Below are 16,149 nucleotides of genomic sequence, written 5' to 3'. Positions count from 1 at the left end.
TACAATAAATCTTTGCAGCATCTCCGTTTGACTCCCTGGTGTTTCTACTGGCTGTCTTTGCTATTAGTTTTTGTTTGGTGTTGGTGCTATTATGTCCTTAGAGGGAGTATCAGCGGTACCAGGTATTTTTAGAACCCAGATGGATTCGGACAAATTCACGTGCACTGAGTCTTGGAAGGAAAAGGATGACAAGTTCGCGGTCAATGATCCTTGGTCTTTGGGCAATGACAGCCATGTTGCTGTTCGGTATGAACAATTGGAGAAATTGCTTATTAAGGAAGTTACCTTTTTTATGACATCAGACTGCTCGAGAAATATGTCGTCCTCAACATGAACCCTAGGGGACTTAGGGTGGATCGTTTTCCAGCTTTCGAATTTCCGAAGATGAGACAGATTTTTTTGAGAAGTGGAAATCTGTCTCCCTTCAGTGTACCATTGGTTGGCTTAAATTACTTATCAGATGCAACAGTCGAGCTCATGAAAAGGTTTGTGCCAAAATTTTGCAGTTACAGGAGGCTCTGATTTCTGAGACCTCCGAGACTGTTTTCTCTAATAACATGAGGGATATGAAGGCTCATGTTGCCAAGGCTGGGGCTGAAGTTATTGATAAGAAAAAGTTGACCAGGGTTATCGATGATTACAAAAATAGCACTATTTTCTCTTGGCAGCGCAAGGACAGGAGGGTGTGAGTCTGCTTTGGGAAGGGAAGCAGATCAGATCGACACGCTCTCCACGTGATTTTTCTATCTCTTCTGGTGAAATGGCATCTAATGGGTGAAAGAGTGTCGTTTGAGGATCTGAATGCGTAAATGGAAATTTCGCTGCAGGCAGCAGGAATGGATGGTCCCGATGTGCCGGTTCGAGGCAGGGAACGAGGAAGACAAAACCAGGGAAAGGGCAAAAGAAATTAAACTGTTTGGAGGGTTCGGAAGGGACTGTTCGAGTCCTCCAAGTACTGTTTTCAATGTTTGAGTCTAGACATAACAGTGATTGTGACATGCAGAATGTGATGAATATTATTAGTCTATATCTGATTTAGTTTTGTCCCGTGAACCCAGGAATGTCTTATTAAAACGTACCAAATACATTCCCACACATATGCCTACCTTGGCTGATTTGTTGGAGGAAGTTAAAAGATTTTGTAGGAAGTTGCATTTAAAGGTTTTCTTCTCCAACAAACAGCCTAGGGGGGCATAATAATAGTGTGGATGAAGGGGACGACTCTTTGTTAAATGCTTCTATTCATAATAATCCTTTTGTGGACATTTTTGAAGTTGACATGCCTTGCGATACATCTGTTACTGATGAATGTATTTTTGAATATGTGGCTGGATATGGTAAGTTGGAAGTCCCTAAAGTTCATTACATTAAATGTTCACCACCTAAGACTTCTTTGGCGGCTAATATCTTTGAAGCAGCACTTTGCAAGCAAGCAGAGGTGGAATTTTTGGATTTCATAAAAAAGGATAAAAAATTTAACTTGAGCAGGCAATAATGGACAGTACTAAATGAGCTATGTTGTTTTAAGTGATCAATATGTCTTCACACAGGCAGATAAAGGAGGCAATTGGGTGATCATGGCAATATTGGACTGTGAAGGAATCACAAACTTATTTGTCAAAATTACTCTTTGACAGCTACTGTCATCCTGAGTCTGAACAAACCACATCAATAATCATTTCCTTTCAGTATGGTCAATAAAATAGGCTTCATGTGGAAAGCAAAACACCAGGCAGTAGCAGCAATGACCCCCTAAAATGCTGCTTTTTAATAGCTGTGTGTGTAAATATGTCTCTGAATTATACATAAATAGATATACATGTATAGTACTGTGCAGTGGTAGTGTTGTCACCTCACAGCACGGTGCAGTGGTAGTGTTGTCACCTCACAGCAAGAGGTTCTCTGGTTTGATTCTTGTCTGGCATGCCTTTTGTCCAGAGTCTGTATGTCCTCCTCCATTCGTGTGGGTGTTCTCTGGATACTCCAGTTTTCTCCCACATTACAAAGTCATGCATCTGGAGTGTTTCTCCCTGGGCCACCACTGAAAATTGGCTTTGTTCCAAGTTGGACTTTCCCAGTAAACAAATGTTAAATAAATAAAATAAATATATGCATGTGTGAGAGAGAACCAGTTGAGTGCAGCACTTATTTTACCTTTCAGCATTGTGTCCTGTATTCAGCAATATAAGTTAAGCTCTTTTGTCCAAACAAAATACAAATGGACTTCATCAGCACTTTTTTTTACTGGTGTTTTGGTATTAAAGTGCATATTTATTTAGTTTTGATATCCTGTTTGGTGTGGATTTATTTACCAGCTTTACACTGCTATGTCAAGTTTCTATTTTTTGTCACTTCTGTTGTTGGTGTCACAACACTTATCCCTCTCTGTATGGCCCAGGGTTTCCACCTGTGTCCCTCACTGACAGGGGCAACAGGTGGTGACTGAGGTTTCTTTCTTCGGATAAACTCTTGCGTAGGCTTGGAAGGGCCCCAGGAGCCATTAGCCTAGTAACCTCCTATGATCCATTGCCCAGGATTAAAAAAAAAAAAAAAAGGGTACCTTCTCTAAAAATGAAACATTTTTATTTATCTGTTCCACTGGTTAATCAGGCAGTCATGCTGAGCCTGGAGCCCTTTTACAGAAAGTCTTATCTGTGAGTCACCATACAGTCCAGAATAAGAAAAACAATTGTTGCAAATAGTATTTAGGAAACTTGAGAGCAGACTTTCAGATGTTCTACAATACAGTACATCACAGGAAAGGCACTTCTTTTTCCCAGTTAGGGGTCGCCACAGCAGATCAAATATCTGCTCATGATTGGCAGTGGAGTTTTATAGTGTCGGGTTGCCAGCCCAGCACTCAACCTTCCACAAAAGGCACACACACACATACACTTAGGGCCAATTTAGAGTGTCCAGTCCACCTACAGCATGTCTTTGGGATGAAACCAGAGCACCTGGAGGAAAGCCACACAGCGACAGAGAGGACATGCAGACTCTGCACAGAAGGCACCTCAGCCAAGGATCAAAGCAGAGAACCTCTTGCTGTGAGGTGACAATGCTAACCACTGTGGCCACCTATCACAGGAAAGGCACTTAATCTGCAGTGTATACAAGAAATAGTAATCAGTTGTTCTGTGGCTTAAAAAATGTACAGAGGAAATTGTAACAGCTATAACTGGATTTTACAACACACACACACACATTAAGCATATTACTTTTATTTATTTAGTTATTTTTTTATTTATATATATTTGTTTACTGGGGTAATGCACTGATCAATTTCAAGCTCATCCCCAGTCATTTCATTCATTATTCATTTATTTAAAAAGTTACTGCATTAATAGAGACTTTGCTGATATAATTAGTTATACATGCATCACAGTATAACCTCTATATACTTATTACACTGATGAAAGTTAATTTCAACAACTGGCTAACTTTCTGGTGTCATTCAAAGGGAATCCAATATTTGTCTGCCTGGGATGACCTGATCGGCAAACCACGATACTTTGCCAGAGATGGTCTGCACCTGTCGCCCCTGGGATTCAGGTTACTGGCTAAGGCTCTTGCCACCCCTATAGCGCCTTTTTTAGGCAAAGCTCAAAGGACAAAACCACCACCGTAACCGATATAAGCATGCAAAATCTGAAGGTAATGCTACTCAATGCTAGAAGTCTAAACCTCAAAATGCACTCTCTCGAGGCACTCCTAAAAATGGAGAACATCAATATCTGTGCAGTAACTGAGACCTGGTTCAAGGCTGCAGAGATCACCCCTGCAAAACCAGGCTACAATTCTTACCACACTTTTTGGCCACCAAGCCAGGACCGAAGCACTAAAGGCAGAGGAGTGTCCATATTCACCAAGGATATTCTCACCTCCAGGCTAGCTGCCCAACACAATGCATCTGAAATTCTACAGGTGCAACTAACACTAGGTAAGACTGCAATCCAAACTGTAACTTGCTACAGATCCCCCACCATGCCTCAAGATTCTCACTACACCTTTCTAAACATACTAGATAATATTAAGATACAACCAAACACCATAATACTGGGAGATTTCAACTACCCTGCCATTAATTGGGAAAACTACTTGGGTACCAACACCTCTGCCTAACAGTTCTTGGAATTCATAAATTCCAACGCCCTGGACCAACTAAGCCATAGTCCCACCAGGGGCTCAAATATCCTAGACCTGGTAATTACCAACATGGGAGATCGATGCTCCATACCAGTGGTCACCCCCTTGTTGGTCAGGTCTGACCATAAGCTAATCACCTTTGATGTCCACATCCCACCCCCACCCCCAGTAGGGAAACTTCCATAAAAAACTTCTCCAAAGCCAACTTTATACTACTCCAGTCAGAAGTGACAAACTTCATGACACCCATGCAGATGGGAACAGGAAGTTCGACTGCTGAATCCTACACTAAGGCACTGTACGAGCACATCCACTCGTGCATGAATCATGCCATTCCAAACAGAACCAAGGCGGTCTCCTTCAAAAAATGGAACCCAATCTGGTGGTCCCCTGCCATAAGCAAACTATACAACAGAAGGAAGAAAGTGTTGCAGAAAAGAGGAAAATCCCAGGATGCAAAAAACTCCCTTACCAGCCTCAGTAAGAAGCTGAGATCCCTCATAAAATCCTCCAAAGCTAGTTACAAAAATAAAATTACCAAAGATTTCAAGGACAACCACAAGGCATTCTATAGTTATGTCAAGAATTTAAATGTCAATGCTCAGATCTGCTCTGAGCTACAACAGCATGGCATTAAATATACTGATCCCAAGGATATTGCCAATATCCTGGCAGATCGATTCAGTGCCAACTTCACCCCCCTCTCAGCCCCTAAAGGGCCCATCTCAATACCAAAAGATTGCCAAATTCTGGTACTCACGACCACACAGGTAAAAAACGCACTCTTGAAAGCTAAGAATACAGCATCCATGGGACCAGATGACATCCCGGGCTGTGTACTACATGAACTACAAAATTAACTGGTACCTCACCTAATTGTCATATTTAATCATAGCCTCACCTCAGACTTTGTGCCCAGTGAGTGGCACACAGCTACAGTTATCCCACTCCACAAGGGGGATCAATCTTGGATCCTGGGAACTGTTGCCCCATCAGTCTGATGAGCCTGATCTGCAAAGCCATGGAACGCGTTATCATGTAACGTAAGACATTGGCAACCTTCAAACACTGGACCCCACCCGGTTTGGTTTCGTAAGGGTTGATCTTGTCTCCTCAACCTGATTGACTTCTTTGAATCAGTCTCCAGAGCTGTGGACAAGGGTAAGGCAGTCCACACAGCCTATCTGGACCTTGCCAAGGCCTTTGACACCATCCCCCACTATGGAATCATAGGTAAACTTACTAAGCTAGGCATTAATCCCTACGTCACTCAATAGGTTGCCAACTGGCTTACTAACAGAACCCACACTGTAAAAGTAGCTGACTCAAAATCCAACTCCAGACAAGTGACAAGCAGAGTATCTCAGGGTTCAGTCCTGGGTCTGCTCTTGTTTGGCATCTACTTCTCTGAAGTACAGGCCAGCACTAAGAGACTCTGGCTAACAAAGTTCGCAGATGACTGCAAACTGGGAGCTCTTATTGAATCCCCAAATGATGTGGATATTCTACAGAAGAGCCTTACAGAAACAGATGCTTGGGGACAGAGCCATAGGCTCAAGCTCAATGCCAAGAAATGTATAGTTATCCCCTTTGGGAAAACCCATGTACCCATGAATTACCACATAAGTGGCAGTACACTAAACACCGACAGTGTGATAAGGGACTTAGGTACACAGGTGGACAGTGGTCTCACCTTCGATAACCACATAGCCACAACAGTCAGGAAATCCTTCTATGTGGCACACCACATCACTAAGGGCTTTTCATCCAGAAAAAAGGAGGTCATTGTCACACTGTACTCATCCCTCATTGTAGAGTACAATGCCCCATTTGGTATGTACCTCACAAGACCTCTACAACAACTGGAAAGGCCACAGAAATACCTCACTAAAAGAATCACAGGACTAAAGCAGATGCCCTATGCTGACCATCTAAAAAAACCTCCAGCTATACTCTGTCGCATATCGCCTACCCAGAGGCGATCTCTGCTTAACATACAAGGCCATGTCAAACCCAGTGCTGTTGGACATGCTGCACTTAAAGAAATCCCAATCTCACAGAGCTACACACTCCAGGGAACTAAACCTTGTCCTCACAATGAACAAAACATGCTGGAGAGATAGGTTCCTGACCCAGACACTCCCCATACTCTGGAACAGACTGCCCATACACGTCAAGGTGAGTGCCTCTTTGTCCCTCTTCAAAAGGAACCTTGACGATTGGATGGGAGATAGGAAATTCACCCTGGGGATCACATTAGTTTCCCTGCTAGACAGGGGACCAGGGAAGTAAATATTCTGGGAAGAAATAGCCAGGGAATTGTTATGGCTAGGCTTATATAGGCCCTAGGGCGGATAACCTATTACCAACCTATTTATCATACCAGCATATACTAATAGAGAGCAGCTGCCAATGAAATGTATATAGCTGATGCATGCAGAGACAGCATAATAGCAAGCTAATGAGGGCAATATATATAAACCTGTATTTGTATAACTAATAACAGTAATTATCATAAAATAGTGGGATCAAAATCGTTATATTACAGAAATCCTTCTGGAGCACATCTCAGAATCTGTCACAACGAAAGATGCAGAAAACAAATGGAAATCTATCAGTGCCTTCAAATAAACAGGAAGAAAGTAAATGAGATTTATTACCCTTCCATTAGCCAAAAAAAAAGAAAAAATCAAATGTAACAGCAAGTCATCCTCAAGAAATTACTTTTACTGTAACATTCTCTGAATGCATCGTGTGGTATCAAAAAGTCATCTGTGAATAAAAATGTATCCCACCTTAATATTCATAAGCATATGCTAGCCCTCACATAAAAGATCTTACAATGATAGCGTGACCACATGTGCAAATTATATTCCTGATCAATTTGACAGACAACTAAATGTCCTGAAATGATAGCAAAGTAAGATATCTACTGCGGTGTTTGTCATCTACAAACTTTGCTGCATTTCTGTGAAATAATAGTAGCAGTTGTACTGCATTAATTCCAAAGCAATCGATGTGATATTGAATTAGGAATAGAAACAAGTTAGGAAGAGCTGTAGTAACAAAGACCAGTTCCACTACTTACATTCTCACAGAAGATGGCATTATGAAAATGCCAATTTTATAAAGTACTCCTAGAGTACGGTCTTGACGGCTAAACATAAAGCTGTCCAACTGATGGATTAGTTCTGCTTGGTGTTGGAGGTAGTGTGTTTTGTGCCAAAGACCAATGTCATTAGATGAGTTTTGTTATTGTTCCATTTTATCCCTTGGAATAATCATGGCATCAGAAGTGTAGACAGTATATTCAGTTTTATCCAAGAGATTTTGCTATTGAGCTGTTATGACTGTTACATTTAAATTATGTGTTGAAGTAGAGACTGTTAATATGGCATGCTACTAATCAGATTGACTATACTCTATATGCGGAGATGACACTTCTTTTACTTTGACCTTTCCATTAAACAAGTTGTTGACCTTAGGCAAACAGGATAACTGAGCTGCCATTATTTTTTTTCTTGTGATAATCCCCTGTGGTGATGATGTGACCATTGTTTTGGGGAGATGGCACCACTGTTCTGGAGGGCTACTACTATGCATCTTCTCTTACATAGTTTATTTACTTTCTTTTCATTTCTCTATTTTAACTAGCTCAAAGTCAAAGCTTCATCTCGTTGAAAAACCTAAAATATTTTTTTCCAGGAGGCAAGCAGCCCCCCCCCCACCCCAACAAACACAACCCCCTCAATATGAGGACTTTGTCCTGACTCCCTTACTCAAATTTAGTAATAACATGGTTGTGCTATGATGGAGAAAAGAAAAAAAGGATAACAAAAGCCATGGCCATTTAGAATGTAGCTGAAAGTGGTGTGCTCCTGAGGGGCAATTTGCATATATCCTCCACTAAAGGAGGTTTAAAGTATTACACAGTGAAGGCTTTTGCTTGGCGGAGTCTTTCTTGCAGTTTTCACTGAATTGTTTGTCTGTGTAACCTTTTTACACTTTGCTTGGATGTTATTTGGGATATTTTGCAGGCACCTTATTATTTATGCAACTCAGATAGGGCTTTATGCCCTGTGTTTCTAAAGTATAGCCAAACAATACGCTTAATGCTGAACTGATAAGGGCACGAAAAGTCCAAAACATGGCATGTCTGCAGCTTGTGGGGTTTGGCTTTATTAGCCTGAATGCATCCATAAAGACATAAAAAGTCATTGGCATTCAGAAGCCATGTTGCTGAAACACTGGTGTGCCCTTAAGGGGTCATTTGCATATATCCCATGGGCCTCCACTACAGTAGGTTTAATGTATTATATAGTGAAGACATTTGCTTTGCTGAATCTTTCTTGCAGTTTTCACTGAATGGTTTGTCTGTGAACCTTTTTATCCTTTGCTTTTAGATAAATAGATAGATAGGTATAGAAATAGACCCTGACTCACTGCCAGGCAACAAATAAAAAATTGCAACTGCAGTGGTTTTTAATGTAAAACATGGACTGACAAGTTCAGTATCAATGAATTAAAGTCAGTGAGTTAAAGCCTCATCCTTTCAGCACTTGGCAGTGTAGAGTAACATATTTGTCTTTCTGCATTGCCCATTTATAGTTATTTTGGCATAAACTCTACTGATGTTCCTCGTGCTTTTTAATTTTTCATATTTGTCTGTCTGTTTCTGCATTTTAGGGCATTGAACTGTTTCCCATAGTCTCATACGTGCTTCTCATCCTGTTTTCCATGTTGTTTCATTTCTGGTGTCAGTTTGACTAATACATTAAAAACAGGTACTGTAAATGTATCTGTACCCAGTCTTCCTTCAAAGCAAAATAACTGTACCTAGTTCTGTGAGCAAGTTATTTGCAGACTGCATAGGTCTCTTGTAAAAGCCTGGCTTCCAAGAGCATCTATAACTCAAAGAAAGGATGATTTAGGTTTGTGTATGTGATGATCATTGATATTTGTTCTCTAAATAAAAACATTTTAATTATCAAAGCAGCTTTCTTCAGCTGGTTGAATACTCTGACGGGGTAGTGATTTAGTTATAAAGTGTAATAAAAGCTATTGATCCAGTGATGCAATTTTTTTTAAGTTTAAAGTGCACAGTCATTAAAAAGGCACTCAATGTTCCGAGTATATTTCCTCTGCTGAGGCAATTAATGTTTGTTTTTAAAGCTAGTAAGAACTTGCTTTTCTATTACAGATGATTCAGAGGCTGGTGCCAAAAGGCCACGGACCACTATTACTGCCAAACAGCTGGAGACTCTGAAGAATGCATATAAAAATTCTCCTAAACCAGCAAGGCATGTGAGAGAACAGCTATCTTCAGAGACAGGGCTAGATATGAGAGTGGTACAGGTGAGCACCCATCACATTTTTGTTGGTACTGCATTTTTTTATTATTTTTTTTCTGTTTTTCCTGTTTCATATTTTACTGGTTAAGGAACTGCTTTTTTCATTTGCAGCTCACTACCTTCTGTCCAAGAACTGTCACTCACAACAACTGATAGCTGGTTGCCATAGTTCCATAATTCTTTCTTTCTTTCTTTTTTTTTTTATAATGCCCCTCTGCCACACACAGGCTTTTTATTGTCTTCCACCTCTACTTCCTGATACCAGCTCTGGGAGAATAAACTGGGAGTCTTCACAGTTACCCTTGCATAACCCTTAGTCTACACTTTCTTCTTACAAGACAGCTTTTCCGCAATCCATATCATGCTGACAGGCCAATATCAGACATAGGGTCAACAAATTTAGAAATCTGGAATCTGAAAGTCATGTTTCAGGCAACTATCTCCTAGGTGACCATGGGGCTTCTTATGTGTTTACTTAAAGGTTTATATGACTAGGCCTCTTATGTTCGCGATGATTGCTTACCTAATATTGTTCCTATGTTCCTATAGAAGAAACAGCATTTTTGTAAGCAATGTCACTTGTGTGGACAGCTTCTGGAATTTAATTTTATAAGTCTTCGCTCTTTACAGTGCAGTTTCATTTTCTCATTCTCCTGAAACCGCCTGATAATAGGTTGTCTTAAAGAAATGACAAACTTATCTTATGATGTCCTGGGGATGCATCTTAGTGGAGACCATCTGTATGAAAGTTTTGGGATCTGTAAGAGTAACAATCATTCTGCTATGTCCTTGCAGGAGATTAATTGTTTCTGTGTTTCCTGTTAACACAAATACTACAAAAGTATTTTTTACCTTTTCTGTATTTCCATTAGTACTTTCAAATAACTTATTTTCAAGATTTCTAAATAGCTTAACTTCACTTCCAACCTAAACATTGTGTTGAAATTAATTATCGCATACTTATTTATTTACACTTCTTAATTGCTTTCATTTGTGGGATGAAGTTATCTGTTTCCTGTTCTGGACTGTTTTCGGTCTTATCACAGCCACTCCTTGATGCCCTTGGACTTTTTTATTATCCTTGTATCCCAGCTATTCTATGTTATTTTGTAATAGGTCGAACCTCACCATCAGCTCTCTCTCATAAGTGCTCCTGAGTGGAGGGGCAGAGAGGGGAATTCCTGTTAGGATCAGGCTGAAACCACACTCAGTGAGATACCAGGGGAGATTACTGCTTGTTGATCTATGGAGAGATGCAGCTTACAACACGCTATTCTTGTGTAAGGCATTATATACAAATGTGAAGTCAAGTTGAAACAAACCAGTGCCGATCTTCAACTTTCTCAGTGATGATGACGTCACATTTTTAACACAGACATTCAAGGGTTAACTTTGACTCTATTCCTACTGTGGTTGCTTCACTTGGTTTCTCTTGGTCTTTTTTTTTTCTTTCAGCTCTGTTAGACCCACTGTCAAAGTGGTCAGAGTTCATAGTAGATCTACCAAATCATTCTCAGTATGTGCCCAGAGAAGGAAAAACTATATATTTCTCCTTACAGCAGGCACTTGGTAACACACAGAACTTTCTGCAAGAGTTCATCGCTGACTCATTGTTTAGTTACAATAACTAGTAAATCAGTCAGTGCCAGTGGTGCAACATGTAGCACAATTGCCAGTGTGCTAGAAGGCTGTGGATTCTATTCCCACTCTGGGTGATTGGATTGCTGATTCTGCAATACAGCATGGGTGGGGTGTTGCACTTCTAAGTGTGTTATCCTCTGGCTGGGATATTAAAAGTAAGGTCCTGTCTGCTTGAGTTGAAGGTAGCTTAGGTGGCTGTAAAAGATATTATGGCATATATTAAAAAGTGTGGGGGAAGTTCACTGATGTTCTGGCCAAATTTGCTCTAGCTGTAGAAATACCACATTTGGTCTCCAAGTCAACAAAAGAAAAAGAAAATAAATGTTAAGTAGTTAGAATATATGAGTAAAGGGCAACTTGGTTTGCTAAATAGTCCCTTATAGTTAAAAAGGGACTCATGGATTCTTCAAAAAGTTACCTCTGCTACTCTTTCCAAGGAACACTGTATGAGTTTCAGATTTCAGCTAGCTGTGCCCACCTTTAACCTTCTTGCAGAACCCATCTCTTGGTCTGACTACCATTTGGTCCACCTCTCTGTCAAGGTCCCATAAATTAACTTTTCCAGTCTTGAGCTGGCTGAGTACAAGAATTACATGTAATAACAGGCAATGACCTTACTCTTGCACTTTTATTCTGCACTGCATTCCAGAGGAAGTGGATCAAAGATGTGATTGGCTGAGTTGCACACTGTTACATCACCGTAAACCTGCATCAGGAGAAGGTTACCTAATCTCTTTTCATCTGGGATCAAACCAGCTACACATGCTCCACTGGGCACTGTCTTCATCTGCATGTCATTCCCACAACATGTAACTAATTCCTGAAAGCACAAGACAAGGTCCATACAACTTCATGCTAATTACACTCTGAAGTACTAAGCTTTGCTTCATATTTACAGCCTAAATTACTTTGCTTATTTGACAAACTTGCCTTTGTGGCGTACCTTATTCTGGTGAAATTTATAGTCTACAGATGTTTTTCTAAATGACTGAACTCAAATAAGCCTTCAATACTGATAGAGCAAATTGTTGTCATATAGTGCTTATTTAATTAGCTGCACTTAAAAAAGCTTGTTATATTTATGTATTGACATTTGTTAACCAGGTTAGTCCGACTGGGCCACAGGCCCATTTTCAGTGGAGACCCGAGGAGAAAAACTCCAAGAGTATAAAAAAAAATAAACAGCAGTATAAAAACAAGCTAATTATTTAACATAACTAGCGAGATAATATAATACAAACTAATTTTCAATTTTTACAGATGAGCAAAGTTTATATGAAATTTGTATAGACATGGTACAGATATAACAAAATTAGAATCAGTCCAAAAAAGAAGGAAAGCAGCGTGCAATGAATATGAGAAGATTAATAGAGTTTACACAATAGCCAGTGAGAGAGAAAACAGAAAGTTGTGAGTATAGAAACATGAATTGGAGGGAAAAAGTTAGAATAAAAAATAGTTGCAAAATGAGAGAAAAGCAGAAAAAGGAAGAAAAAAAAAACAGGTAGAAAGAGATTGGTAAAAGACCCTGAGTTGGGAGTCCATGGAAAGAAACAAAGTAATGGAAGCTAAAAAGACAGCAGACTCTAACTAGATAGAGAAATTTAGTATTGTTTTCATAGTTGCATACAGCAGGAATTATTTGCTTATTGTTCTTCTGATTGTTACATTGTAATAAACTAGCTCCATAGAAGTAAGTTATGTTGCCTTATTACACAGGGTGTAAATTATTGTTGCATATTTGCTTATTAACTTATTGTCTGCACTTTATTTCCTGGCATCATTGAAATTAACACTGGTGTTCTGCTGAGTATACTACAACTGTTTGCACTTTACATGCTTGCTTTACTGAAATCTACACTATTGTCTGCATCACTGGAATTAGCACTGTTGTTCTGCTCTCATACTTGTACAGAGAGTACCTATCCATGGGGTTGATCTTTACCTTGCCAAGCTGATACCAGACTAGTTTTGGCCATTTTCATAGAGTGTCGGCCCATGTGGATGATTTTTATTCTTGTTTTAATTTTCTGCTCTCTTGACCGCATACTGAGTTAGGATGTTCCTCCATAGTGTCCAAGCTTGCTCATCTCAGGATTCTCCCGAATAATCCTACCCGGTATCTTAGACATGACCCTCTGCCATGTGGGCCCCCTTACTTCTTTCCCAAACTCCAGTTGCCAGTGGCACAAACCTACACAATGCCTCTGAGCCACCGGGCTGTCTTGGAGCTATTTTTTTTTTACCATGTTAAACTGAGAGAAGACTAGTTTTGGATAATTGCAATAGCTGATAACATACTAGTTTTGGCCCCTGCTATATACTGCAATATGTTACTGTGGTTATCACCTTGCTTCTCTGATTACGTACTGACTATTTCTACCAGCTGTAACTTGTACTTTTTTTTTGGTTGTTGCATGGGTTAATACTATTCTAGCTGCCCTTGCAAGCCATTATAAGTCTAGCCAATTTCCCTTTTTGTGCACAAAATAATCTATCCCATTTGATTATAGATTGGTCTTACCCATCCCATGGTCGATAATTATACATTGCTTCTAATAAGAAGAACTGGGATCATACCGTAGATAATTTGAAGGCACCCATGCATGGGATAAAGCATTTAGGAGCTGTCTCTGTCCATTACTAGCACAAAGGTAAGTCCTGGGGGAAATTATCTGTTTTCCAAACATATATTTAAGTTGCACTTGAAAATGGACAGGGCTGAACTTTGTTTTATGTAGATGGGGAGTCTGTTCCATAGAAGTGGTGTCTTCTGTGAAATATACCTGTCCCTCTGCCTCTCTTTCTTTTCTACTAGTACTACCCAGCTCGCCTCTGGAACTCTATGCCTCCAATGACAAAAGGACCCTCTGCCCAGTAGAATGCCAGTTCCTGCCCACCTTAATGGAAGTCAGTGACACTGAGACATATAACCAAACACCAATGCAAGTAACCACGAACTAATTACTTGACAATAACTTGCTATAGTGTATGAACGACAGCCACAGATATAAAAATACTTTTATTAAACAAGTTGACTGCTTTTATTCCCTTGAAATGGAACTTCTTCGGAACTAAAATTTCATAATCCAAAATACATTTAAATAGTGCGTGTTTCAAATCACATGATAAAAAAAACAGCCAATCTAAAAACCACAATAATAAAACAGTTAGCCCCCCTTAAATATGTAATTAAACACCAAAGTATTTTAATTTTGAAACAGAATTGACAGAGCAAGCTTCATTTAAGCCTGGAAAAATAGTGGCATCCAATCTTATCTGCCAATTTAGTTTACTTTTTTCCTAGTGTTCATTCACAATAAAACCTTGTAGATCAAACTGTACTTGCTTAATAACTAAAACATTGAATGTATGATCACTCTGTATATCAATGTGTCTAAATAAAGCATTTTAGACTTCTTTTTTTGAATATCTCATAAATGTTCCTAAATCCGTTCCTTAAATCTTTTTGAGTTTTTTCCAATATAGAATGCTGGACAGTCTTTGCACTGAGATTTGCCATGCAGTTGGTGTAAAATAAAACAAGCTTTAATATAAATAAAATAAATTAAAATAAAGATAAGCACTTTCACACCTACACTGGGTGCTTCATCAAATCTAAACATAACTAACAACACTATTTAAATATTAATGTTTCAAACCACATGACCTTAAAACAGGTCTTATAGGTATAAAATCATTCACCCCCTTGCCTCTTGTTGCCTGCAAAATAATCATCCACTTAATTTCTAAACATTCAGTATGAGTTCTAATATCCCCACCTTTCAAATTTACTTCATGCAATTCTAAAACCATAAACTTAAAATGATCCTCACCTGCTTGCTTAACATACTTAGCTAGTGCATTTTTATTATTATGTCTATTTATGCTATATAAATATTCCTTAATCCAATCCCTTAGACAGATTGGTTTTGCCAACATGAAAACTTTGGCAAATGTCAAATACAGCCAGATAGACCAAATCAACTGTATTACAGTCAGCATATAAAGTAAACTGAAGAATATGTCCTGTGTCTGGATGTAGAAATTGGTTTTCGCTATTATCTACATACGTTACATCCCCTACATGGAAATGTTCCTATTTTTTTTGTGTTCTTACACTCAGTGACTGGTTCACATTAGCTGATTTATAACAAAGTTATAACAAAGTTGACTCTAGTACAATTGATTTGGTCTATCTAGCGGTATGTGATATTTACAAAAGTTAAAGCTTTTGTGTGAAGATCATTGTTTTAAGTTTATGGTTTTAAGGTTATGTGGTTTGAAATATTAATAAATAGTGTTGTTGTTAGTTATGTTTAGATCTGATGAACCACCCAGGTAAGCGCTTATCTTTATTTTAATTTATTTTATTTGTATTAAAGCTTGTTTTATTTTACACCAACTGCCAGTCTGGTTTTTGCCTCAAATCTCTGCTTCTTCTTCTATCGGCTTTTGCTCATTATTTTGTATTTATTTGCTAATCTTTACACTGAGCCAAGTAAATCGCCAACTTAGAATTACAAGAAAAATTATCTTTTATATTGTATAAAACATCCCTTACTTGAAAACTAGTTGTAACTTATATGTGTGGGCATTGGGAGCAACACCTACACTTAAACATACCCACAACTTTTGAAACATTATTTTTTTGCCATTAAACTATTGTTATTGTCTAAATAGTTCTTAGTTATTTTCCCTTTTCTATAAGTAATGTAGGGTTTTTCACCCAGCTTATTGTAAACCATTCTATCAATAGAAAATAATGTCCAAGTTTTATACAAGATATCCCCTATAGTCTTACTATCTAAGGTGAAGGTAGTGACAACTTATTTCCTTCAAACCTTTCCGCCCAAATTTGTTTGATTAAATGACAAAATTCGAGTCCATCTCTATCAGGTGTATATAAAAAACATTTCCCTTTTTATAGAAACTTCATCAATAATTTTTTTAACCAACTCTACTGGATATCCCATTTTATGGAACATTTCAGCCAACAAATTACACTCTT

General features: G+C 38.8%; 1 protein-coding gene across 1 annotated transcript in view; it reads left to right on the top strand.

Annotated features, from left to right (window-relative positions):
- LHX4 (LIM homeobox 4) overlaps nt 1–16,149 on the top strand; it is a 347,516-nt gene that overhangs the window by 311,274 nt on the left and 20,093 nt on the right. Inside the window, exon 4 of the mRNA XM_044085744.1 lies at nt 9,347–9,501. Within this exon, the coding sequence (XP_043941679.1) occupies nt 9,347–9,501 (155 nt within the window). The remainder of the gene's footprint in view (nt 1–9,346; nt 9,502–16,149) is intronic.

The sequence above is a fragment of the Protopterus annectens genome, chromosome 10.part0 (genome assembly GCF_019279795.1).
Source record: "Protopterus annectens isolate FY-2018-M chromosome 10.part0, PAN1.0, whole genome shotgun sequence".
NCBI lineage: Eukaryota > Metazoa > Chordata > Ceratodontiformes > Protopteridae > Protopterus > Protopterus annectens.
The sequence above is the reverse complement of the archived record's forward strand: the minus strand, read 5'-3'. Positions and strand labels throughout refer to the sequence as shown.